This window comes from Myotis brandtii, unplaced genomic scaffold (assembly GCF_000412655.1).
Source record: "Myotis brandtii unplaced genomic scaffold, ASM41265v1 scaffold212, whole genome shotgun sequence".
In the NCBI taxonomy this organism is placed as follows: Eukaryota; Metazoa; Chordata; class Mammalia; order Chiroptera; family Vespertilionidae; genus Myotis; species Myotis brandtii.
In genome coordinates this window covers 911,432-935,631 of record NW_005357931.1, presented here as the reverse complement: position 1 = coordinate 935,631, position 24,200 = coordinate 911,432, and the positions used below count along the sequence as shown (strand labels likewise).

At 44.9% G+C, this 24,200-nt stretch overlaps 1 protein-coding gene across 1 annotated transcript in view; it reads right to left on the bottom strand.

Annotated features, from left to right (window-relative positions):
• Positions 1-24,200, bottom strand: part of LOXHD1 (lipoxygenase homology domains 1) — a 103,455-nt gene that overhangs the window by 58,855 nt on the left and 20,400 nt on the right. Inside the window, exons 5-14 of the mRNA XM_005865741.2 lie at positions 22,671-22,769; positions 17,589-17,737; positions 9,590-9,713; positions 7,081-7,331; positions 5,879-6,014; positions 4,931-5,091; positions 3,858-3,944; positions 3,292-3,427; positions 811-965; positions 333-493 (exon numbers count right to left, since the gene is read on the bottom strand). Of these exons, the coding sequence (XP_005865803.2) occupies positions 333-493; positions 811-965; positions 3,292-3,427; positions 3,858-3,944; positions 4,931-5,091; positions 5,879-6,014; positions 7,081-7,331; positions 9,590-9,713; positions 17,589-17,737; positions 22,671-22,769 (1,459 nt within the window). The remainder of the gene's footprint in view (positions 1-332; positions 494-810; positions 966-3,291; positions 3,428-3,857; positions 3,945-4,930; positions 5,092-5,878; positions 6,015-7,080; positions 7,332-9,589; positions 9,714-17,588; positions 17,738-22,670; positions 22,770-24,200) is intronic.

Genomic DNA, 24,200 nt, shown 5'->3' with positions numbered 1-24,200 from the left:
AAACAAACACCTTTGATTCAAAAGTTTGATTCAGCGTGTAACTCTCTGAGTTAACTTTCGGTTGAATTCTGAAATTGTCACATTTCAACATGAAAAAAATGCTGACATCTTAGAACTTAAGTGCACACGCTAGCACCACACAGGGACGCTGGTGTGCCATCCATCACCTGTGGGTTGGGGACGAGCCTAGCACCACCAGCAGGACCATCTCTTTCTGCACCAATTACTTCCCTAAGCCACTGTTTTGCTCCCTGGTCCTGCTCGTAGGGTCTTCCCAGAACTGGGACCCATAACCTAAGCTGGGAAACTAAAAGCAGGCAGGACCCACATACCTGAGACATGGGAACTCCACATTGTCGCTCTCGGGCTGTCCCTCCTCTCTCACCAGCACCCGGTCCAGGAACCAGCCACTGCCCCCGCCTACGCCCGTGTGTCTGATCCTCACCCGCCTCACCTTCCGCATGGTGACCGACTCAATGGTGAACTCATCGGCCTTCAGAGGGGGAGGCAGGGAGGACATGGAGGACATGGAGGACATGGAGGACAGGGAGGACGTGAGGCCAGTGAGACGGTGTTCCCCTGGCACCCAACACCAAGGGGGAGACACAGCAAAGCCAGAGCCCCAGCCGGATGGTCCTGGAGCCCATGGGTGTCAGGCATGTTAGGTCCCCACTCCCCTTACCCGGAGCCAGCCTCTTAGATGGCTCAGTACCAGCCGTCAGCTGTGCTTGGCAGAGCAGAGTGAGGAGTGAAAATGGGGAGGGGGAGGGGGAGGGCGGGGAGGGGTGGTGGCTCATTGCTGCAACTCACGTTGCCTTTCTGAAACATCTCGTCGTTATTCTTGCAGGTGTACAGCAGCCGCTCCCCCGTGTCCCCCACGTCACCATAAAGGCAGAGGTAGACACTGGCATCTGTCCCGGCCCCTCGGAGGTCCCCGGTGCATACGGTCACACGGTGCCGGGCCACTATGGGCAGAGAGAAGGGACACCACTGGCTGACAGCCCCTACCTCCCATACCGGCCCTGCTGCTCCCCACCTCTAAGCACGGCCTCCTCCTCTCCTCTCAGCTCTCGTCTGCGTTGACCTTGCTCCTTCCCCAGCTATCAAATCCTATATCATACCACCCCAGTCCCTGCAAACCTGCAAATCCCTGTCCCAGACAGACCAGAGGTTCCCACTTCTAGTCCATCATCAGAATCCCCGGGAAACTTATACAAATTCAGGTTCTTGAGCCTCACTCCAAGCCTCCCAGGATTTAGTTTCCAGAGGTGGGACCCCTAAGACTGCGTTGTTTGCAAGCTCCCTGAGGCTGGCATTGCAGTGTTTGGGGACCACAGGTCTCATGCCAACATTTTGGCATTTGATTCCATCCAACCCAGGAGAGCTTTTTGCTTTAGGTTTTTCTCTAATTCATGTGTGTCCTGTCTTCCCAAGGAGGATAACTCTACTTTGTGAACCAGAATGGAGCCTTCTCTTTGGAACTGTCCAGCACTAAGGACATGCCAGGAAGACAAGCAGAGAGAAAGGGCACATACACAGCCACCATGGGACGGGCAGCAGCTTCTTCCTGTGTTGAAGATGTACCGTGAAGGAAGCAGACCTGCATCTTTGCACATTACAGCCTCACTTTTCACTTAAAACAATATCTGGCCCTAGCCGGCTTGGCTCAGTGGATAGATCATCAGCCTGAGGACTGAAGGGTCCCAGGTTTGGTTCCGGCCAAGGGCACATGCCTGGGTTGCGGGCTCATTCCCCAGTAGGGGGTGTGCAGGAGGCAGCCAATCAATGATTCTCTCTCATCATTGATGTTTCTATCTCTCTCTCCTTCTCCCTTCCTCTCTGAAATCAATAAAGAAATATGTTTTTAAAAAAACAAAACAGTATCTGTTTACTGAACCTGGTAGGTGTGAGGTGCCATAATTAGTACAAGAATTCGTCAGTGAGCAAGACAGACGACTCCTGCTCCCATGAGTGAAAGCGGAAGAGTGGAGAGGAGAGATGAACAGTAAAATCATAAACAAATTATGAGCAGGAAAATGTCTGAGTTACATCTGTGATGAAGATCACATAGTGGAGTGATGCCACAAAATGCAATGGAGAAATAATTGCCTTGTTTTCAAAGAAAATACTACTGAATGTGAGCAGGCAGGGTATAGTCACTGACCCAGGAGGCAAGAGACCTTGTTCTCTGTCCAACTCTGTTTACCCAATGGAGAACCAGGGCAAGAACTTCCTCAGTTTCCTTATCTGCATGAGGCTATTTTAAGGGCCCTTGAACACTAATATTCTGTAACCATACATTTTAATTAAAAATGAAGAAGAACCATAAAATAGTGCTAACTGCAAGCATTGGCTAATTAGACTAACAGACTGGCTGATCTCTTTTTAGATATGTGTTGCTTGGGGTTTCTATGTTTTTGAGTATTTAACTCTGTTCAAATAATTTCAATAAATATATACTGAGCTTCCACTGATGTGCAAATGCCTGAAAAGTCACACTACGGAAATATGTATAAGGGCTACTAGAACTATGAGTGACATCATTGTCTATATATTCTTAACTCTATAATTTTGCAATACTACTTTACTACTAACAAATTACGGACTACCATGAGTATAACAAATAAGTTAATTATATTAAGTGCCAATTCTGATCAATGTCTGCTTGGATGCTATTTGAGGGCTATGAAGCTCATTTCATACTCAATGGCAGAGAATGCTGTGATCGCTCAGTAATGTCTGCCAAGGAAAAGGACAGAACATGTGCTGTGTATTTGCCAACACGCTGCTACTATAACCTAGAGGCAAAATGATCTCCCTTTACCCCTTTGAATGTGGATACTGGACTCCATATTAAAAGCTTTGTCCCGGTCCTATTAGCTTTAAATAGAGGACCTATCAGGAGCAGCCAAGCATGGCTACCAGATCCAGCCTTCCATTTTGGGGAGCATCTTGTACATAATTTGAAAAGGATGTTTCCTTTCATTTCAGGGCAGCCCTAGAGAAATATTGTCCAGTGCATATTCTTCTCATCCCCTCATAACCAACCTAAAGGCCCATGAATCTCCCCTCCATCCCCCATACCCATCACCACAGAGCTCTGGCACCAGGCCTTAGAGATGGCTCCTTCAAGATGGTCTTGAGGCTGGACCTCTAAATCCTCCCTGGCATTCACAGGGAGCCTGATGATGCGCAGTGGACAAGACTACCAGCTCATTGGCCAGACCCTCATTGGCACACCAAGTAGAGGCTCCACTGCCTCCCCCAGATGGACAACTGGTGAGCACTTACTGCCCATTATCCTCCGCACTGTTGGGCCCTCTGCAGTCATCTCCCTCACGGTCTCATTGTCATCCTCAAAGGCATCCAGCCAGCGATTGCAGTTGAAGTTATATTTGTCCTTGGTCAGAGTGTTCATCAAGGTCATCTGGAATGAAGTCCTGGGGTGAGTAAGTGTGTGTGCCAAAGATATTCACCCATGCCCTGTGGTCCTCAAGCTGCTATCTGATCTCAAGGAGGCCAAGGCCATTACCTAGAGATGACTCTTGTGGAAGGTAGAGTGCCAGTTTAATACGTATCCTTCAGGTCCCTGAGACCTACATTTGCCCAGCAGCCAGGTGCTGGGGCAGAATGCCAGGTAAGACTGCACACCTGAGCATTTTCTTAGTCTACTTTGTAAGTCCCCGCCCCATCAGAAAGTCCCTGTGTGCTGTGTCCAAATTCGTGTCTTACTGTAACCCTTTTCCACCCTCACTCCAAACATATACAAAGCAAATTGAGGTGACAGGCTCATCAGAAAGGGACCATTCTCGCTCCTCTCCCAACCCCCTCCCAACCCCCGAGATGGTGCATCTTACCTTTTCTAAATGCCACCCAGAGCCAGGAGTCATGCTATCATGCCATGCCCGAACCTTGTAAAACCTGCCGAGATCCGGGAGCTCAAACTACAGTGAGAAATAACAAGGTTTGAGTGGGGACAACCAAGTGAAATGTGTTTATCCTCATAGCTGACCTCCTGCCAGGAGGGAACCTGCTTTGGGCTGTTTCTTTAGCAACAAGGATGGGTTTGCTTCAGTCCACTCTCATATACTGTGTCCTCTCATGCCCTTGTAACCAGAGGGTGAGATAGCCACGGACAGCTAGGCTTCGGTCTGAGCTCGTGAAATTGAACAAAAATAACTGACCCACAGTAGGATCCAGACTAAAGAAAATCTTCTAAGCAGTGAACTTCCAGGAACAAAATCCAGATGGCAGCCCTGCAAATTAGTACAAGCCCACAGCCCCCGAGCTCTGCTGGGCATTGAAACAGACAAAAAGATCAATACAGCAGCCGTGCCCTTCCCCTAGGGGCTTGCAGTCTAGCCAGGAAGACAAACACAGAAAGAGCAATGAACTGAGCGGTATAATAGCAGCACCGGTGGGGTGCTCTGAGAAGAGAGCAGCACGTTGCAAAGTATTCTTACCTAAAGGTCAGAGCTGCACTTCTGCTGGCAAAACAAGCCTTGCTCTAGTTATATATGTATCTATACGGGAAATTTAAAGGTGTATTTCTTTGAAAATGTTCTAAAATTGTCGCTCCCTTAAATTTGCTCCTCACTCTCTAATTCAGTCCAGATCGGGTGGTTTGACACTAACTGGCTTCAGGATCTCTGGGCTCCCGGATGTTCACAATCCTTCCACACTTGCCTCTTCCCCCAGGCTTGGTTCTGGACTGTGATTCAGATGAAGGGCCAGAGCTAACCCGGCCTCCATGTAATGCATTATCCATAGATCAAATGTGGCACTCCTCATGGGGACCTCAAGTCTCCATTGCACGTTTGTGTCCTCACACTTCACCCAACCCTGGCTCAGAAAACCAGAATCCCATGACAAATGCCTCTTACACTCCTTCCTCCTTCCTCCCTCCCACCCTGTCACACTTCTCTCCTACCCTAAACTTCTCAATTATGCCCGGTCTTAACCACTTGTTGTTGGGGTTCAGGAGAAGCGCATCCGTCCGCCCCTTCTTCCCATAAAGCTGGATGTAGATGGGAGAGTTGGTACCAGCTTTCTTTAAGTCAGTCGTCCAGACCCACAGGGACCAAGCAAATTCTGCAGAGACAGGTCAAGTTGCACCAAAAACTTTAATAAGCAAAGAGATTTCCCTGGTACTGGTGGGGAAGAGGAGCAAATCAAAGGTGATCGGGACTGAAGCACAGGTTATGCATAGGTGTGCCCCACTCTCACAAAGCCCATTGTAACAAGTGCCAATTTTAGGCAGCCGGGGATTCCTTGCTATTTGAAAGAGGGAGACTTATGTTCCTTTAATGGAGGAAGCATAGCATAATGGAGGAAGTGTTTTACACAGGGAGAAGGGTCTACTCCACCTACCTATGTCCAGTGCATTTAGAATGCACAGTGTTGAGCCATTTATCTAGCCCAGTGGTTCTCAACCTGTGGGTCGCAACCCCTTTGGGGGTCGAACGACCCTTTCACAGGGGTCACCTAAGACCATTGGAAAACACATATATAATTACATATTGTTTTTGTGATTAATCACTATGCTTTAATTATGTTCAATTTGTAACAATGAAATTGGGGGTCACCACATCATGAGGAACTGTATTAAAGGGTCGCGGCATTAGGAAGGTTGAGAACCACTGATCTAGCCCATCATGGCAGCTTATTCAACTTGGGGACACCAGAGTACCAGCCTTGGTGGCAGGTGTGTGGCCTAGACCCTGGAGACCTAAGCTCTCTGGTGGACCCTTCTCTTCCTTTCCAGAGGAGAACTGAGAAGCAGAGTGGACCCCCTTGAAGCTCTTGCCCAGTAGTCTGACACCCTGGCCTTTCCTGCCCCTGCCTGGGGGGCCGCCAGGCTCTGGGCCCTTCCACCTACTTTTCATCCTCCTCTTCCTGAGAGACACCATCTCGTAGAGCTGCCTCTCGATCAGCCCATCCATCTTCTTCTCATCCAGCCAGTTGCTGCAAGGGAAGGTCTGCTGGATGCCGGTGAAGGGGCACAGGATCACCACCTGCGGGAGCAGACCACACATTGGAACCGGCTTGCAACGCTCAGCAGCCTCCTCAGCCCCATGTTTAGGGTCATCTACATTAGGACCTTCGAGGAATGCACTTTCTTCCCATTGCTTGTCTCATTTTAGATTAAAAAAAAATACCTCTTCCAAGAAGTCTTCTCAAATAGGTATCATCCATTCTCCAATTTACCAGCCCAAATCTCAAACCTTTTCCTCTATACTCAATAACCTCTTTAAATACTGTATTTCCTTAAGCACATTGTAAAATCTCAATCTGAACCAAAGTAACTTTGATACTAAATTAATTCCCTATATTTGTCTTGTAAAAAAAGATCAATCACATGAAAGGTAATTAATATCTGGAATTTAATACAAAAACTAACTGCCCTTTTCTGGACTTGAACTTCATTCAACCTTCTCTCCTACACCCTCTCCATCTGAACCTGCATTCCAAAGTCATGGTTTTAGAACATGGAAGTCTATGTAGCCCAGGCCACTCACACTATAGATGTTCAAAGGAAAGTTCCTGGAACACTCCAAAAATGTTCTATCAACATACACTGAGACAAAACTCATAATACTATATGCTTTTTAGGGGGAGAGAGAGAATTATATGACTGGGGAAGGACACAGAGGAGTTTCAAGAGCATTGAGACTTTTCTATTTCTGAAGTTGGGTGGTAGACAAAATTGATTTTGGTTTTATCTCACGTTTGTTATATATATTCTTTAAAGCATAAGTATCCACAATACAAACGTATATTTAAAAATACGTGTTGAGAGATTTATAAACTGAAGCAAAATGCCACACCAGGAATCGGGATAGTCTACAACCACCGACTGAGCACATCTGGATCCCCTACCCTGTGTCTGGCCCTTGGATGCATGAACAAAACAGCCCCATTCCTGACCATCCTCAAGACAAGGTAAATGAGCACGTTACCATCCAAAATGCCCAGTGAAAGGCATTGCCCACGTGCTCTGTTACTGACCCAAAGGAAGTAGGAAGCAGGTTAGAGTTAGTTCACATTTAAAAGTTAAAGAAGAGAGGGAGCATCCCTTACCTTCTCACAGTACCAGCCTCTGTTGGCGCCAACATTGCCGTGTCCAATGGAGACCCGGCTAAGGGGGCTGAGGAGGACGGCCAGCTCGATGTGGAAGATGTCTGTGCGGGCACGGTCAAACACACCACCCTCCAGGAAGATTTTTCCACTGTTCTTATTCCCTTTGGCCCCATACATGACCAAATAGATTTTGGATTTGGTCCCAGCCCCCGGTAATTCCCCAGTGAAGATGGTGACAATGTATGAGATAGCTGGTGTGGAAACAAGAGGGGAAAGAAGAGGTTTCAGTGCCTGCTGGTTACCATATCGTGCCCACCTTCCCCCTCCCTGGCCACCATCTCCGAGGTCTCCCTCTTCCATACATCCTTAATCCCCTGGTCCATTCCCCAGATGACACCCAGTGCCGCTCTCAACCTCACATCATCTCTTTCAGAGTTTGTGTGTTAGTGTATCTGTGTCTAGGAATAAACGGCAGGTATTATGACAGGAAGCTGCCAGCCCTAATCACAGGAAACTAAAAGAGAAGGAGGAACTTGGGATAGCTAAGAATAGTACTTATTATTAATGCTAATTATCATGTGCAGATTCTTAATAGCTGCCGGATGAGTTTTGCTATGTCTAATTTAATTGTAATAGTCAAATCCATTAATAGAGATTTATGTTCAGGGCTATCTGACTCATTTAGTTTGCTCTCTTGCTCATCACTTAAAAATATAATTTTTTAATAGAGGGCACTTGTTGACGTGGTGGGATGAGGGGAGACTGAGGCAGGAAGAGAACATTGTGGGGTTCTGGTCAGTCGGGAGGCAGTCTGAGGACTTGGAGCTCTGGGGGAGAGCCAGCAAGGGAAGATTAAACTCTAAGATGGGGCAGAGTAAGAGAAAACACCAAAGACCGACAACTGGACAGGTCTGGTCTCCTTCATTCATTCTGTCCCAGAGTCTAAGGCAATGGCACATTAGTCCTTGTTAATTCCCTTACCTACCCTGGCTGCACCTTACCCCCACCTTCACCCCTTGGCCCCAGAGAAATAAAAATCCCAAACTTATTTGGGAGCTAGCACGTGCAACTACATAGATGCATTATTCATTCATACATTTACACCTTCTTTTGCTCAACAGACATTTATTGAGTGCTTATTATATGCCAGGTACTGGGAGAATATGAGGATGAAAAAGAGTGGCCACTGCCCTAAAAGAATGGGTCTCCAGCTTTATTATCCAAAATACACACACAGATGCTGTTCTCACACGAGACATACTTCCTCGGCCTGGGTCGCCAGCAGTGCCCAGCCTCTGACTGCCATTTCTCCCTTTCCTCTACTACTGGAGGCAAGTAATGGCATCATGGTTACAAGGATTATGTTAAATCCGTTCTAATGTATGTTTTTAGGTAAATAATTTGTGGATTCGAGTTACAAATGACTTGTGCAACAAAGGTCAGGCCAGGCCAAGGTGCCACAGCGCTGGAGCAGAGGAGCTCATGGTGCCCTGAACAAAGACGGGAGGAATTGTCCTGTGTAGAGGAGGTGGGGAGGGTTCAGGGAAGTGACTGGAAGCAGGAACTTGGGAAACACAAAATAGAGAAATGGCATTACAGGCTGAGAAAAAAGGCATGAGGTAAAGAGAGAGGAAGGATAAGGGAGGGCAGAGAGAAGCTGTGGGGGAGGTGGGGGGAATGAGGAGGGGTGCAGGTACAGGAAAGAGTGAGAGGTATGCAAAGGAGGTAGAGGAGATGGAGGGTGTGTGGAAGTGGTGGGAGAAGCTGTTGAAAGATCCTGCTAATATGGTGAACTGGAGCCAGTTCAAGGAGCAATTTGAATACCACACCCCAGAACCTGGACTTATCCTCTATGCAGTGGGAGCCATGGGAGGCTCTGCAACAGAGTGCATTCTCACGTGTGCATTCATGAACATAGATTTTCTGGAACTTCCACAGACTTTCACGCTTGGAGTTTCAGGTTTTCCATGGAATTCAAACAGCGTAGAGATTTAGGAGGTAGACCTAATTCTGGATTGGTCAGTTACCAGCTTGAGACCTTGAGCAGGTCTTTTAACTTCTATGTGACTCCATTTCCTCATCTGTGAAATGGGAACAATAACAGTTCCTATATCACAGGGTCATTGTGAGGATTAAAGGAGATGAAATGGGTCAGGTGCCTAGCAGAGGGTTGGCATATAGTAAGCACTCAATATTAGGAGGAGTTAAAACAATGTCCTTATAAATGCCCACATGTATCAGGAGTTCTGGCTTCATCCCATGGATGACTTCTTTTGCCCTGGGCAGTCGGTGCCTGCTCAGGGGCATCTCTCCATCACCTCTGGCATCAGCAGAGCCCCAGACTGCAGCTCAGAGAAACAGAACATTTTCAAGAGCAGGAAGAATGTTCTTGGAAGACCCAGTTGGCTCCCACTTGATTGCAGTCCTCCAGGCCCACAGATGAGAACACTGAGCCTCAGGTAGAAAGCAAACTATTAGCCAATGGAGTCTCCTTTTTCTTTGTTTCTACCTGTGGTCTCAGCTCCACCCACGAAGATATCCCTTTGGATTTTGCCATCGTCTTCATCCAAGGCCAGCCAGCGGTTAAGAGGAAAGTCATATTTTCTTTTGTTCGCAATATCTTCAATGAGGATCTAAGAAGAGAGGGAAGGAATGTTAAGTGTCATTGAGGATGCACCTGGCGATCCAATCCAAACCCCCCATTCCTTGAGTGTCCTCTAAGAATACACTACCATCTTCCTAGTGGCCCACGGAAAACTCACCACAAGGACACAGCTGTGGCCTGGAAAGCCTTGCAAAACATTGAGAGTCACATAGGGATGCCTGGCAAGTGCCCCTACTTGAATTACTGAGCCACTGTTCCCTCCTCTGCTGCAGATCATTTTTTGAAATTGAATGCAAGACACTTGGCAGGATGTGCCCTGTGAGATGGGTGTGAGAGCTGGAAGCCTGGAATTGCAGACAGGAAGGTCATTACCTTCCTTATCTGAGGAAGGTTGGGGTTCTAACCTTGGTGAGAAGCAGAGTCTATGCAGAGGGAACGGCAAGCCTCAAATCAGGCACCCAGAAGCCCAGGATCTGGTGATCAGGTTAGAAAATGCCAGCCATGGACAGTGAGGCTGGTGGAATTGGCCACTGATGAGGCTTCCTGTGGGGTCTCACCTATGAGCTGGGTTGTCGAGGTGAGATAAGGTGTCTTCTAGAGATTACCCAGGAGCTCAGGGCCCCTTCCCAAAGGTCCCGAGAAGACCCAGCTGAAAACTCCCTCTAACATAAGTGGAATCGTCAATAACTGGAATGTGTCCTCCAGTCCTTGCACTGTGCAGGCAGAAGATCTGGCGACAGACAGGCCTGGGAAGTAACAATGTCTGCCCGGGTATTCCCAAGACTGCCCGAGAGAGGGGGGGCTCTGATTTTCAATAAAAACTCACTTCCTAAGATCCAAGTGTCTGCAGGGCGGAAACAGGGCACACATGGGGCTGCCTGAGGCATCTCACCTTGCGTTAATCTGGTGTCCATCAAAGAACCTTTGAGTCTAAGCGCGGGCCTCCTGAGGACTCCACCCACCAGACAGGAACCGGGGCCTGAGTCAGTGACTGGAACCAGCCATCCCACCAGGCTTCTCTCCCCAGACAAGCCAGCTTTCAGGCCTCAGTTTATAATTAGTCCCTTGTGAGTTTGGTTGGTGTGAGTCATCCCCAGAGCCTGCTGATTTGATTGAAGGTCTGTACTTTTAAAGCTGAGTGGCGGTGGCACTGCCCAGAGAGGTTCTCCCAACTCATCAATTTGCACATTTTTGTGGCTTTAGTCTCCCAGGGTTGGGGTAGATGGGGGAGTCACTGACAAGGGTCTGATCCAGGTTTTGGCCTGCTTCCTAACCTCCAAACTGACTCTCACAGAGTTGGGAAAGCAAGGTAAAGAAAGACAGGACTTAATTTATCAGATAAGGTGTCAAGTCTACTAATAAACCTAGATATACAGATGCACTGTCTCTGCCTTCGAATGTTCACAGACCAGTGCCAGCCAAGGTTTGAAGGGCCAGGGAAACACCCTCACAGTTCACAGCGATGTCATCAATCAAGGGCCTCAACTGGCCTGGTTTCTGAAGGAAATTCCTGACTTGAGAAGTTTAGCTAATCTGAGAAATAAAATGTGCACCACTGAATACCTCTATGGGACAAAACTAGCTTGCATAGCTGAACCCAAAGGAAAGTGACATTTGAATGAATATTCAAATAACAACCAAAGTACCAAAAAAAGAAGAAAAGAAAAAGAAAGGCCAAAAGAGAACATAGCAGCTTAAATACTGGTGTAGCAAGTATAGCAGTCCATGAATAGTTTAGAAATTTTCCAGATTCATACTGAAATATGGGGACAATTATTTATGATGTCTATTGGTCCCAAAATCTGCAAGCTGAGGCTGGAGGAAGCTGGCACCTGGGGGATGGAAAATTTTGGAACATATCTAGCAGCAAATGGTGATGGGTAAGGTGAGAAGGAGCAGAGAAGTGAGACGAGGAGGGAACTGACACAGGCACTCAGGTATAGAGACTGTACAGGGCGCAGAGGGTTCTCCCAAGGGCATTCTGGCCTCTGCTGATATGGGTCCTGGCTGAGCTCTGGCCCCCGCTGTTTAAAGTGCCATTACCAAGGCCCCCCTCCAAGAGAGGCGTAAGCAGCTTTCTCACAAGTTGCCCAGGCACCTCTGGATTTTCACGGAGTTCCTTTTAAGAATTCCGGACATGCGTTTGCTAACAGAATGAAATGGTGGTATTCCCTCCAGACCACTGTTCCATGGATTCTGCTGTTATGGCAGAGATCATTGCAAAATAAGGCGGGAGAGACAGAAGCACCCTTCACCATGAACAATAGAAGTGCACACCTGAAAAGAGAGAGTGTCTGTGTGTGAACCAGACAGACAGACAGAAGCAGAAGCAATGATCTAATAAAAAAATAAAATAAAAAAAAAAAAACAAGAGCTATTTCCCCTGTGGAGGAATATTCTCCACGTGCAGACTGCAGACCAGCCCACGAGGAAGATGATGCTGGCCTTCCACGAGGCAACAGAGACCAGGAGTCATGCGTACAGCAACAAGGACACAGCAAAGTCACAAGGCAAGACCACTGGGTTAACAAAGCCAAGAAGGACAACCGACCCCCGAACAAGAGGAACAAAAGATGGAGCTGCTAAGTGGGGGTCACTTCTTCGTTACTTCTTTCCAGATGGTTCACAGATACGTCCAAACAGATCCGGGGCCTCGGGGCCTCTGTGTCCTCCCTGATGTGTCTCCAATACATGGAGTTGGTCTTGGAGTGAATACGTTTTCAATTGATGTGGAATGTCAACTATGATTCATAGCAGCGCTCTCTCCTCAATATTGGAGTAACTTTCACCAATTTTACATAAATAAGCTGATTGGGGCAGAAGCCCATTCTGTGCTTAGCAACTGGGTGGCTCAAGGGTCTCCTGCCTCCATGCCCTGTGCCGAAGCACCAGCCACAGGGGCAGGAAAAGAACAAAAACAAGTCTCTGTTTTCGAGGAGTTTTCACTCCTTCTTTAAAAGCACAGACACCATCTCCAGTAAGCAGCCATCACCACATTCCAATTGTGGTTACCTTTTAGAGCCCTAAGACCAGGAGGCAAAGGACAGGTGAGTTTTTACACAGGAGAAAAAGGAAGGGAGGTCTGGAGCTGGTAAACCCACTTTGAAATAAAGCTCAGCATCCACGAGTTAGCAGACAGACCTGGGTTCCTGGAAGAGCGAGGGGATGTTCTATGGGGGAAACTGAGGCCAGCAAAGAAAGGTGGGATCTTCTCCTCCCTGTCACAAGGCTGCCCTTCCCCACATGCTCTGAAGTTGACCCATCACACTGAAACACTGTCACATATATGTAACTTACCATAAATACCAGTAACTGTAAGTGACAGCTTTTGGTGACATCCTTATCACTCTCGCTCCTTCCTCTCTACACTGTCTTCCTCTCCTCTAAACCACCCCCCCACACGCTCCCTCATTACCACCTCAGGCCACCTCATTCAATGAAGACCTACCCTCGCCCACCTCCCTAAGACCACTTCTCAGTTCTCTGAGCCCTGTGCCCAGCACTCCAGGTTCTCTTTTACCTTTCTTCTCTCCCTACTCACCCCCCCCCCCCCCCCCCCCCCCCCCCCCCCCCCGACGCCTCTCAGATCCCTGGTCAGACACAGCACACCCCCATAACACCTGTTTGTACTCAAGACTCTTATCTCATCCTGCTTTGCCTTAAAGCCGGGAGTTCTGTATCCTCATCTTCAAACTGGGAAACGGTCTGATCAGCACTCATGGGACCCCCTAGGACAGAATGCTTGTTCACTGAAAGCTGGACTTTGCATCAAATTTTGGAATATAAGGTACCGTAAGCAACCTGCCTTACAGTGAGTAAGCAATGATTTAAGGACTTGTCCTATCTCTTTTAGAAGCAGGACCATGTTTATCATAACAGCCACAGTTGGTAGCGTGGGGCCTACGATGCAACAGTCACTCAGTTAATGTTTGTTGAATGTCGAGTATTAATTGGTGACATGAGGGCACATTGGGCTTCTCAAGGCCCCTGCAATCCACTCCCCGAGCTTCTGTCGCTCTTTCTATCAGAGACAGTGGTGCTGGTTGCACTGATATTCCCCACAGCATGCAGCAGGCCATCTGCTCAATTCTGGAGTTTCTAACACATGGTGCAATGGGCAGAACAGACTGGGAGTCCAGAGAACCTGGGGTAGTACCAGTCCTGCCACTGAACAGCTGTGGGGCCCTGAGCAAATCTCCTTATTGAAGCAGATGGACCAAGGACAGGCCCACTGGCCGAATAATGTTCCATCTTGTGACTGCTGATCTTTTGAAGTGGTTGTTGAACTGAACTGACCATTTGAGTCAATCACAGTTATGGGGCTAACCAGATGTGGGGACCAAAGCCACGCGCAAAGCCTGGGGAAGGGAGGATGTCAGCCCGGGAAGGGGCAAGAGCGAGGGAAGGGATGTGTCAGTCACACCAAGGCCCATCAGCCCATCAGCTCAGGCTGAGCAACACACACACGCGATTAACTAGACAGAAAAAGAGGGAGATGACCTATGAAGGGAATAATGATACTGGCTTTTGGATTTATCCCACCAAAGCCTTAAACACAAAGGCCACAGGAGTGGTTGTCATGTGAAGTTCAGCCGGCAACCTCTGGAATGGGAGTGCTGTCTGTACTCGTGTCAAACCTGATGATGCAGTCAATCTAACAGCCCCTTTAATTTGTGTCTCTGGGGAGCTGAGGGCAAGCGGATCAATCAGAGTGAACGAGGGGAGGGGCAGCCTGGAGACCAGATGGGCGAGGCAGGAGCATAAGGCCGCTATCCCTGGCACATGGGAAAGTGGCCAGAGGTGGCCCCGACTCTCCCCCAGCCCCGGGTTTTCAGCTTGCACCCACCTTGCCTGGGACCTCCAACCCTCATTCCTCCTTTCTCATTACACTTTATTCCTCAGGAAAATGTCTAGTAAATCCAGGCACCCTGACCTACAAAATGCTTGAATTGTTTGTGTGTCTTATCCCCGGGGAGCATTTTGGTTGCTTAAGATAAAGGAATACAGGCTGTTAGGATATTTTCAGAAAAGCCAGTGAACCTTTGAGAGAAGCAACCACCCTTGGCTTTGGGGGGATGGGTGGGGCCCTGCCTACCAGGCCCTGAACTCACCCGTGTAGATAATATAGCCCCAAATTGAATAACCAATCTCACACTGACAGTAGCCTGCTTGGCCTTTGGGTTTAAGAATTTACATGCAAATATGTATAACCCATGGACACAGACAATAGTGCGGTGAAGGCCTAGGGGGGCAGTGGGAGTGGAGTGAAGGGGGTCAATGGGGGGAATAAGGGAGGACACCTGTAATACTTTCAACAATAAAGATAAATTAAAAATAAAACAGTGTCTGAACAGCAAACAATAATAAAGGGGAAAGGAAGGAAAAAGAGAGGGAGGAAGAAAACATCATTCTAAAGAATGAGAAGAAGAGCAGAACTCTTTGTGGGGGGAAGATAATGAACCAACATAGGCCCTGCTCCTAGATGTTTTCTGGCAGGACTTTAGAATGATAAATATGAAGAGACAATTCTGCAAGCCTCCTGGCTTGGGGGTAGGAGGTGGAGAACCCCACACAACAGCTTTTCCAAAAAGAAACAAACGTCTGCTTGGCCTCAATGTCAGATGTCAGAAGGCAATGGAACAAGATTTATGACATTTCAGAGGACAAAACTGTCCTCACACTTTGCCAAGCTGCCCTTGCCTGGAGCATGAAGATAATGAGTGGCCCTGCTCTGCGGTGTGAACCTGCCTCCTTCATGAAGCTTCGTGAGCTCACTGGTGAGTGGCCCATGCGACCATGACGGAACCCAACCTCATGAAGTGCAGCTGCAACAACGGTGTCAAGGTCACACCTGGACTTCAGGTGCACTTTGCTGCTCCTTTCACTAACCCTCCGGAGGATGAAGGAACTGGGCTTCCAGGTACTGCTCTGAGCCCCATCCTGACTGAGGTCACAAAACACACCTGCCTCCTCTCCCACCTCTGCCCAGCGGAACAAAAACCTCCCTGAAGACACACCTCCGTCTGTGCATTGGCTGTTTGGGGTCTAGACTCCGGCCCCATTTCTTCTCTCATCCAACCAGCATTTGGCCTCCTGGCACCCTGTACAGCACCAGGATGGCTGCTCTAAGGGCCAGACAAGCCCTCTCTTTTCCAAAGGAAACTTGGCCATTCTTTGCTTCACTAATTCAGCACCCTGCCCCGTACCGAGGGCTAGTTATTGAGAGAAGTGTAGCAGACACTCTAGGGCAGTGATGGCGAACCTTCTGAGCTCGGCGTGTCAGCATTTTGAAAAACTCCAACTTAACTCTGGTGCCGTGTCACATACAGAAATTTTTTGATATTTGCAACCATAGTAAAACAAGGACTTATATTTTTGATATTTATTTTATATATTTAAATGCCATTTAACAAAGAAAAATCAACCAAAAAAATGAGTTCGCGTGTCACCTCTGACACGCGTGTCATAGGTTCGCCATCACTGCTACAGGATGTTCACTCACCACCCATGCCAATAACCTTCTTCGTAGCCTATTTCTACTATGAAGACTGGAAAGCTAGGCCCTTGATGTCCCAGTTTCCATGCAGCCATTTCATATTTCTGGCCAATAAAATGCAGGCAGAAGTTCTAAGGCGAGTGTTACTTCTCTCACAATAAGGAAAGGCTTGCCAGAAAGAAAAAAAAAGTCTTTTTCCCCTTTCGTCTCCCCTTCTCTTCCTGCCTGGAACACAGATAAGACGGCTAGAGGTTCTGCAGCCATCATGTGACATGAGGCACCACATTGGAGGATGAGAGCCACAGCGCTGAGAATGGTGATGCAGCAAGACAGCCGGTGTCTCAGAAAGAAAGCAGCTGCACCGGCCCTGAGCTGGCCACATCTGGTTTCCTGTGAGATGAGAAAAAGAAGCCCCTAATTGTTTAACTCGGCACTTCAATTTTCTGATACTCACAGCCAAATACCTTCCTAACTGATAAAAGAAGACAAATGAAGTAACAACAAAATCTCACTATCAGACAGCTTCATTTTCTATAGTCAAATTGTTATAAATCTGCGGGTTTTCTGTTTCAAGAAATAAGACCTTTTTCAAAACTATGTTATACATTAACCTTTCCCTATCATCTGTGATGAGCTGAAATATATTGATGCCTCGTGACTAAGAGAACTATATGCAAAGGGCTGGTAGCCCATTTTCTAAATAACCTCCAACTTCCATCAATTGCTAATATTCTTTTGGCTGTTTCTATCTTCTATGACTCCCATTACAATTCTGAACAGTCCTTCCTATTATAGTGCCTCTTTCTGCCTCTAATTTTTGGCTATAGGTTTAAATGCATGCAGCAATTTTGTTAGAAAGGGTTGTAAGTAAGCATTAGGCTGGGATGAGAGTCCGAGGGAGTCTTGCCATCAAAATGAAGGTAGAGCAAGGCATGAGCTTTCCTTACAAACTTTGGACCAGATATGTTTTAGCTTCTCAGAAGCCTTGTTGTCATCTTCTTGATTTGTAACTTTGTCCTGGGTAAGTGAAACTACGAAGGACCTGAGAGTCAGATATTTGAGGTATAAAGCAAAACGAGCCCAAAATAAGTCACAAGATTAGGGTCAAATGAATGCTCTGAGTAGGCAGGGTTATCAACATTCATGGGAGGGAGAGATTCTGGTGGGCCAGAGTTAGGGGAAGCTTCCTGGCAGAGCCCTGAAGGGTAAACCGGGCTCTCTAGGAAAGTGATAACATGGGCAAAGTCTTGGAGGTACGAGGAGGGCAGCATGGTTGGCCAGCGGGCTCAGGCAGAAGAGTAGAGGCAGATAGATCATGAGAGGAAAGTTAGGGCTGAAATGTAACACCCTGAAGAGCCAGAATCCTCCTCCCAGGGCACAAGGACCAGAGACAGGCGCTGAACCCACCTTGGACAGGAACCAACCTGCAGACGCTCCCTTGTTGTTGTGGCCAACAGTGATCTTCATCAGCTGCCCCAGATCAGGGGCATCCAGTGTGAACTTGTCTTCAGCTCCCTTTTCAAAGTTGTTCTTTTCACTCTCCAGCCTCCGTTCCCCTGCGCACACGACATGCAAGAAAATTACAGCGAAGACCAGAGGAGGAGAGGGAACCAACTCCAATACCTAATGGTCTACCCACTGAAGGATGGTCTCCAAGGTCAACGAGGGGAGGAGGTTTTGTAGCGGGTGACAGGTGGTATGTGGGCATTTTCTGTACTTCCACTCAATTTTGCTATGAACCTAAAACTGCTATAAAAATATAAAGTTAAGCCTCGTGGGTGTTGCTCAGTGGTTAAGGTCCTTCTCTGAACCAAGAGGTCATGGTTTGGTTTGACTCTATTCCCAGTCAGGGCACATGCCCGGGTTACAGGCTTGATCCTCAGTAAGGGCCTTGCAGGAGGCAGCCAATCAATGATTCTCTCTCACCACACCACTGATGTTTCTATCTCTCTCCCTCTTCCTTCCTCCCTGAAATCAATAAAAATATTTTTTTAAAAATGAAATAAAGTTAAATTTTTTTAAAAGTCAACAAAGGTAACTTGAACATATATATGTGTGTGAAGTGTGTATATATATATATATTTGAGAGATTGGTATATATAATTTAGATCTTGCTCTTCTGTAATTTTTTATTCATATATTTTATTGTCTTTCCTTTGTCATGCAAACTTCTTTTGTTTTAATGGAATTTATCAATACTTTCCTTTATTATTTTTGCTTTTAGTGAATAATTGAAGAAACTCCATTCTGAATTGAGATTTTAAAAAAGACACTCTCTTAAAGTTTCTTCTAAAATTTTCACAGAGTTGTTGTTTCACATGTAAGTCTTTAGCCCATCTGGAAGTTATTTTTGTATATGGTGAAAGGTAAAAAAATCTAATTTTATCTTTTCTCATATGGTAAGACAATTGTTCACACACCAGTAATAGACTATTTCATCCTTTTCCCACTGATTTATAATGCTGCCTCTAAGTGTGTTTCTGGACTCTTTATTCTGTTCCATTTGGGTTTTTTTTTGTTTATCCTCTATCCATATCACACTGTTCCAGTTTCTAAAGACCTGCAATGTCTTAATATCTGGCAGGGTAAATATCCCCATATTGTAAATATTGTTAATATACTTTTCAACATTCAAAATTGTCTTGGCAATACATAGTTCTTTATGAACATGAATTTTATTAGCAGCTTGAGCCGTAGGATGTTGCCCTTTGGAAGTGTGATTAAAATTTCACTGCATTTATAGAATAATATGAGAAAATTTGACTTCTTAATAAATTTAAGTTTTTTCTCATCCATGAGCATAATATATTCCTCCATTTGTTTAGGTATTCTTGTATATCCTTAAATAAAATTTTATATATTTCCAGAAAACTCTTTTGTTAGAGTTATTCTTAAGTACCTTATAATTACTATTAGAAGTCACATGTTTTAAATTAAATGTTTGATTATTGTTTTTATTAATTTTTGTATATTAATCTGGTATCCAGAACCTTTATTAAACTTTCTCTCTCATTGATTCAAATGACTTGTAAATTCTCCTAAATTTTGTAAATGATGATTATTTTTTATGAAAATTAAAGTTTGTTTCTAAATGGAGTGAAAGGTTGGAGTTTCTCCTAATTTTATTGACTTATAATCAAAGAATGTTGTCTCGATGATATTGACTTATTTGAGTTTGTTAAGACTTGCTTTGTAGGTTAGTATATTATCATTACGTGCTTGAAAAAATGTGTGTTCTCTACCAGTTGGATGCAGGAATCTACATACTTTCATAAAATCAAGCGTATTAACTGTGTAGTTAAAATCTTGTGCAGCCATACTAAATTTTTATCCATTTAACTTATCAATTATTGAGTATTGTGTTAAAATCTTACACTATGATTATTTACCAAGTTTCTCCAAGAATTTTGTTAATTTTTACTTCACATATTTTTGGAATAAGTTGCTAAGTTTATACAAGTTCAGAATTATCATATCTTCCAGGTTTATTTTTGTTTTTTTTTTGTTATTGCCTAATATACTTCTATATTTAACAAAGCATTTTCCCTTAAAGATTAATTTGATGGATACTAATATAGCTATACCAGCTTCTTTCCTGTTCCTGATATGTTCCTGGAATACTTTATTCCATCTTATTTATTCTCAGCCCTTCTGTATCATTTAAGCTGAGTTTTATTTATTTTCATTTAATATGAGAACATATATCCTTTAACTGGTGAGTTTCATTTATTTCTACTTATTGTGATTATTTATATATTTATCTTACTTTTTGCTTTTAACTATGCCTTTTCTTTATTTCTCTTTTCCCCTTTCCTGCATTCTATTGGATGGACTGACTTTTTATTCTTTTTACTTCCTCTATTGGTTTAGAAATTATACATTTCTATTTCTGGTGATTAATTTTATAATTTTAATATGCATATTTGACATTAAAGTCTAAATTTAATATCTCTACTCTCCTAGGATAGGAGAATGCACTGGGACCAAGAACTTTATTATGTTTTAACAATCATTATCTACTTTCCTTCTCAAAGATTATTGCTTTTTAGTGTTTTGGGTCCACATTTTCTCATATCCTGATATAGTCATTATTGTTATCGCTTTGTATATCAATGCTTGCTTAGATTGTCACATAATTATCATTTTTTTGGCTCACTTTTGTTTCTTACATCCCACCCTTTCTTTGGGGTACAATTTCCTTTTTCTTTGAGCATATTCTTTAGGGGTTGTTTAAGCATAGGTCTATAAGTGGTAAAGCCCATTTCTCTTTGTTTGCATGGAAATTCCTTAATTATGCCCTTATGCTGGAATTATAACCTAGCTGGGTACAGAATTCTAGGTTGATATATATTCTTGTTCAGAATACTGAAGATATTATTCAATGAACTTATGCCCTCTATAGGTTGATAATAGGAATTTGCTATAAATTTAAATTTTTTATAGAAGGTAACCTGCCAAATCTGGTTACTTTTAAGTTCTTTCTTTTTGCCTCCGGCTTCACCACAATGTATCTAAATGTGGATGTTTTTATTTATCCTGTTCAATGACTCATTTTCTTACTTTAACTTGAAGATTCATATCTTTGCTCAATTTTGAAGTTTCAACCATTATCTCTTCAAATATTTCCTCTCACCTATTATATATTCTCTGTTTCTGGAACTCCTGCTTAACATCTATCAGGACTTATTCTCTCCTTCATGCCTCATGTCTTCTCTTTTATATTTTCCAACCCCTTTTCTCTCTGCTACATCTGAATATTTTGCTCATATTTATCTTATAGTTTACAAATTATCTATTCAATAGTTTCTAATTGTGTGAATTAAGCCATTTATTAAGCATTTATATTTATTCACTATATTTTTATTTCCTGTATTTCTTTTTTTAATTTTAATTATTGATGTTAGAGAGAGAGAAACCTTGAAATGTTGTTCCACTTATTTATGTGTTCATTTGTTCATTCTTGTATGTGCCCTGACCAGGGATCAAACCTACAACCTTGGCATATTGAGTCAACACACTAACCAACTGAGCTACCTGTCCAGGGCCATTTCCTGTATTTTTGTTTGCTATATTTTTCACGGTACCTGTTATTTTCTTCAATTGCATATTTCATGTTGATAGTTTAAAATACTTAAATTATAGCCTTTTTCAGGTTACTCTATTATCTAAAATTCAGCAGGGGGGCGGCGGAGGGTGTGTGTGAGTGTGTTAATCTCATTGTTTGTTGTATCTATTGGTGCTTAGCCATGTTGAATTGTGTCCATAAGTGTTTTGTGGTTTTGGAAACTGAATGCATCTTCAGTACTTCATCTAGAGGAATCGCAATTCTTCTGCTAAGCACCCAAGGGTATTACTAGCACGGAACCAATTTTCTGTATTTGTGGGAAAGGAAGTCCCCCAATTCTTCTGCTAAGTACCCAAGGGTATTACTAGCATGGAACCAATTTTCTGTATTTGGGGAGAGGAAGTCCCCAAAGCACACTTGTAGTGTAAAATCAAACCTCAAGCCCACATGTGGTACAAGCTTAAGGTAACAATTTCTCAGCAATTGTCTTTTTAATCTGGAGCTCTTGCAGAGATAAGTTTACTATACTGATGAGCAAATGTTTTCCTGTTCTATTTTTTCACTGAAAATGTTCCTGTGAACCTTCAAGACTCCTGACTTTATGTGTGGTTCTAATTTTGCATATCTTGCCTCATGAAAGGCCAAGAGCTCATTTTATGACCTCAAATGGTATAAAATCCACCCTGTAGATTGCTGAATGTGAAAGCTCCCTCTTTTCAAGAGCCACAGCATCAATTCGTAGCTAATATTTTGGTTTTGCGTTCCCTCTTCATTTCCGGCACCTGGAGACTTTTTTTTTATTCTTATAAGCTCAGCAATGCATTTTGAGTTTTTCAATATATTGTGTCCAAAATTAACATGTCTCAGTAGCTGTACTGTCTCCTATGTTCTTCCATTAAATTGGCAGAAGCAGGAGAGAACCATCTGCCTCAGTTCCGCTGGCCTGAATTTCCTCCTAACACCTGTAGCTGTGTCTGTGTCCTCGGTTCCTGCTCCATCTATGAGGCCAAATCTAATTCTACCCCTGGTCCCATTCTGGGCTGCCCCAAACCACTGCATTGAATCAGGCCAGGCCACATTCCAGACTATAACTCAAGATGGACATGCAGCTTAGGGAGACAAAGAGGGTAAGTGAGAATGAGTTCCATGGTGATTGGAGCTTGGATCTGTTCTAGGGTGCAGAACAATTTTAAATCAAGCCAAAACCTAAGCACACCTTACCCTGAAAACACATTACACACATAAATTTTACAAGATGAAGACCTTATTGCCCAGAGGAGCCCATGACAAACCACATCGTAAGAAGAGAGATCCTCAACAGAGGAGCCTAGAGAAACTGGGGCTGCGAGGAGGGGAGGAAACAGCCCACCTAAGAAGCAGTTTCTGGGCATGGTTTGTGAAAGAAAGAATTTCAAACCCATTACCTGTGTCTCCATATTCTCCAAAGATATTGATGAAGACATCCGCATCTGTTCCTGCACCAATGACATCACCAGTGTACACCTTAATTTCATACCTGTTACCTGAGAAAGGAGTCAGAGAAAGCCTCAGTACATTAGGATCCTGAGGAGGGAAGAACAGAGGCCCCAAAGTAACTACCACACCATCCACCCTTCCCAATCATGAATTGTCATGATCACTAGAGGCCCCAAAGTAACTACCACACCATCCACCCTTCCCTCTATCAAGGCATGAATTGTCATGATCACTGTCAGTAACTGAGCAACAACCAAGTTGCCTGACATTGGTTCCAAACGTTCCTTGCTAATACATAAGCATATCAGATCAACACATTGTACACCTTAACCTTATACAATGTTATATGCCAGTTATAGCTCAGTAAAGCTGGAAAATAGTCAAATGGTCATTTTTAAATTGATTGCATAGCATAAATCAGAGGTAGAGTGGACTTCAGTTTTTATCTACTAACATGTTGCCTTGGGATGCATGAATCAGCCCAAATCCAAGGTACCCCAGCACATTTCTCCTGGATATTGAAATGCCTTTTACTGGGCCCCCTGCATCTGCTCTGCCTTCTCCAATCTGTTCTCCATGCTTCATCACAGTGTAAAAATTCACTGGGGAAAATGGATTCTGTAAATGAAAATTGTCAAGGCTAAACCCAATGCAAAGACTAGAGGCACCAATAGTAGCCAGCAAATGCACACTTAGAAATTACCTCATTTAAAGACCTGTATCTGCTTCTTCTATCTTTGCTCCATTCCTTGAACACTCAAATGTCTCTGCCTTGGCCTTAGCCCCAGGGGTGTCCCCGAAGGCCACTACTGAACAGCGGTCAGTCAGAAGGGGCACCAGGACTCCAGAGGGCACTGGGCACCGGGAAGCAGGAGAAAGGATGGGGGTTGGGGGTGGAGAGCATTTGTGGAAGGAGTAGCAGACATTCTGAATCATTCCAGAAGGTGGAATTCAAATTAGCCGGTTGAATTATAAAGAAGGATATTTTAGCTCAAAAAAAGCAACATTTCTAGTGGCCAAGGCTATCCGACAAGCAATGGGATGCCCTTGGGAAGTGAGTTTCTCATCCTTAAAGACACGTAGGCAGTTATCAGGTGCCAAGCACACGGGTGGACAGCCATCTGCCGGAGACGCTGTGGAGAGCACGCCAGAGGTGAGAGAATGTGAGAACACTAAGGGTCCTTTTCACTCTGCAATTCCACATCGTTTGGCCAGGAAAGGGAGCCCTGCAGACTGTGCAGGGAAGCCAAGAGATGAAGGAAGCATCTCAGAAGATGGGGGAGCTACCCAAGGCCATGCCAGATGAGGCCTGGGAAGCAGGAGCCCACACAGGGTTTTGGGAACCCACAGCATCCCTGTGCTGGGCAAGTGCCCACAAGCAGAGTGTCAGGGCCAAAGTGAGGCAACAAGGAGGCAGCCAAGGGTCAGGGATCCAGAGAACAGACAGCACTGGGGTGGGAAGGAGCTTCCAGGACTTT